The sequence below is a fragment of the Leiobunum rupestre genome, chromosome 7 (assembly GCF_980474605.1).
Source record: "Leiobunum rupestre chromosome 7, qqLeiRupe1.1.hap1, whole genome shotgun sequence".
In the NCBI taxonomy this organism is placed as follows: Eukaryota; Metazoa; Arthropoda; class Arachnida; order Opiliones; family Sclerosomatidae; genus Leiobunum; species Leiobunum rupestre.
Genome location: NC_143390.1, coordinates 48,350,204 through 48,351,798, shown reverse-complemented (window position 1 = coordinate 48,351,798; position 1,595 = coordinate 48,350,204). Strand labels below are relative to the sequence as shown.

Sequence of the window (1,595 nt, the reverse complement as noted above, 5' to 3'; positions counted from 1 at the left end):
TAATGTCGGCGCCCAGCAAAAGTTTCTAAAAAGAGTGTATAGATAATAATACTAGTGAAATGGTAGTAAATTAGTACAGTATTGTTATTACTAGCGTAAATGTTTTAGTTTAATAGTATCATATGTGACATAGTTACTCATAAGTGTGCCTCTATTTAACATATCAGTATTAAAAATTTAAATGAGACCTTGTTTCACAGCCACCAAAGAAAATACAGCACTAACGTCGCGTAAAACTGGTTTTAACTTCCTTCCCCCCTACGCGAGAACTAATTTTGATGACGATAAAAACTTCATCGACTGGGAAGTGACGTCAATAACGTCATATCCTTGCAACAAGGTATCATTATGAAAAAATTCTTTCAGGCACACTTATGATTAAATAAGTTACATCTGATAGTATGTAACCAATTTTCCTATTTTAATAAAATACATTCTATTAAACATGTATTTTTTTAAATGTGTTTAACAATTTAAGTTCTAGCGGTCTATTAACAGGCTGGCGCTATTTCTGAGGGGGGGGGGGCAGTTTTTCCCCTTAGGCGCCGCCGCCGCCGATTTTTTTCAACGCCGCCGATTATTTTCTGAAAATCGGCGTGCCACGCCGCCGCCGAACTAATTATCGTTCCCGCCGCCGCCGTTGAAAATTGGTTCGGCGCTATGCTCTACGTATCGGTATCTGGACGTCCTACCTGATTTGCTCCAAAGCTATAACACCACTATCCACTCAACTATTAAGATGGCCCCTTTAGATGTCAACCCCGACAACGTACTGAAAGTTTTCAAAACGATATATATGAAACAGGGGAAAAAACGACCCAAAAAGCGACGGCCTAAATTCAAAACCGGAGATCATTGTCGAATGAGTAAAAACAAGGGGAAGTTCGAGAAATCTAACCCTGGTAATTGGTCCAAAGAAGTTTTGAAAATTGTCCGGGTGGTGAAGGCCGACCCGCCTCTTTATATACTCGAGGATCTCGTGGGTGAACCGATAAAAGGAAGATTTTACGAGGAAGAATTACAATCTGTGGCGAAACCCGAAGCGTACCACATCGATAAAATACTAAAGACGAGAAAACGAGGATAACAGATAGAATACCTAGTTAGTTATATTGGATATCCACCGAGTGCTAATTCTTGGGTAAAGAAGCAAGATGTATTTGACATTGCCGTCTAACGCCAGTATGAAGATATACAAGGACAATACCATGGCCTCGTATACTACCAGGTTAGCGAAACCCGTAGAACTGGATGGAGATTGGGAATGTGCATTAACTGAGATTAACTATACTAGCGCCTTCTTTAACCTCCACCAGAGCGAAAACACTATCGAGTTTTTGATTACGGACGACGTCACACTACCTCCCGATTGTACGCCCCTCGATCGAATAAGACACGAGGCTGCGTTGGGGAATGCGCTTGGAATATACCGTTCTCAAAAACGTAATAAGATAACAAATAAACACTGAAACTGAATCCGATGAACCAGTCCACGACAATACGCGAGACGAGGACTCGAATATCGATGATGATTTTTTCGTCGATGATCCTTTCTTAGACGATGTTATAGCAAACGAGCCTTTCGTAAACGATAA

General features: G+C 40.7%; 1 protein-coding gene across 1 annotated transcript; it reads left to right on the top strand.

The window, feature by feature from the left end:
• The first annotated feature begins 739 nt into the window (after positions 1-739).
• LOC149936600 (uncharacterized) lies at positions 740-1,087 on the top strand. Its single transcript, XM_090153699.1, has one exon. It carries the CDS (start codon positions 740-742, stop codon positions 1,085-1,087), a length of 348 nt encoding a protein of 115 aa, XP_090009825.1.
• The last annotated feature ends 508 nt before the right edge of the window (positions 1,088-1,595 follow it).

Coding starts and splice junctions, on each gene's coding strand:
- LOC149936600 (XM_090153699.1), top strand. CDS start 740: ATGGCCCCTTTAGATGTCAACCCCGACAACGTACTGAAAGTTTTCAAA.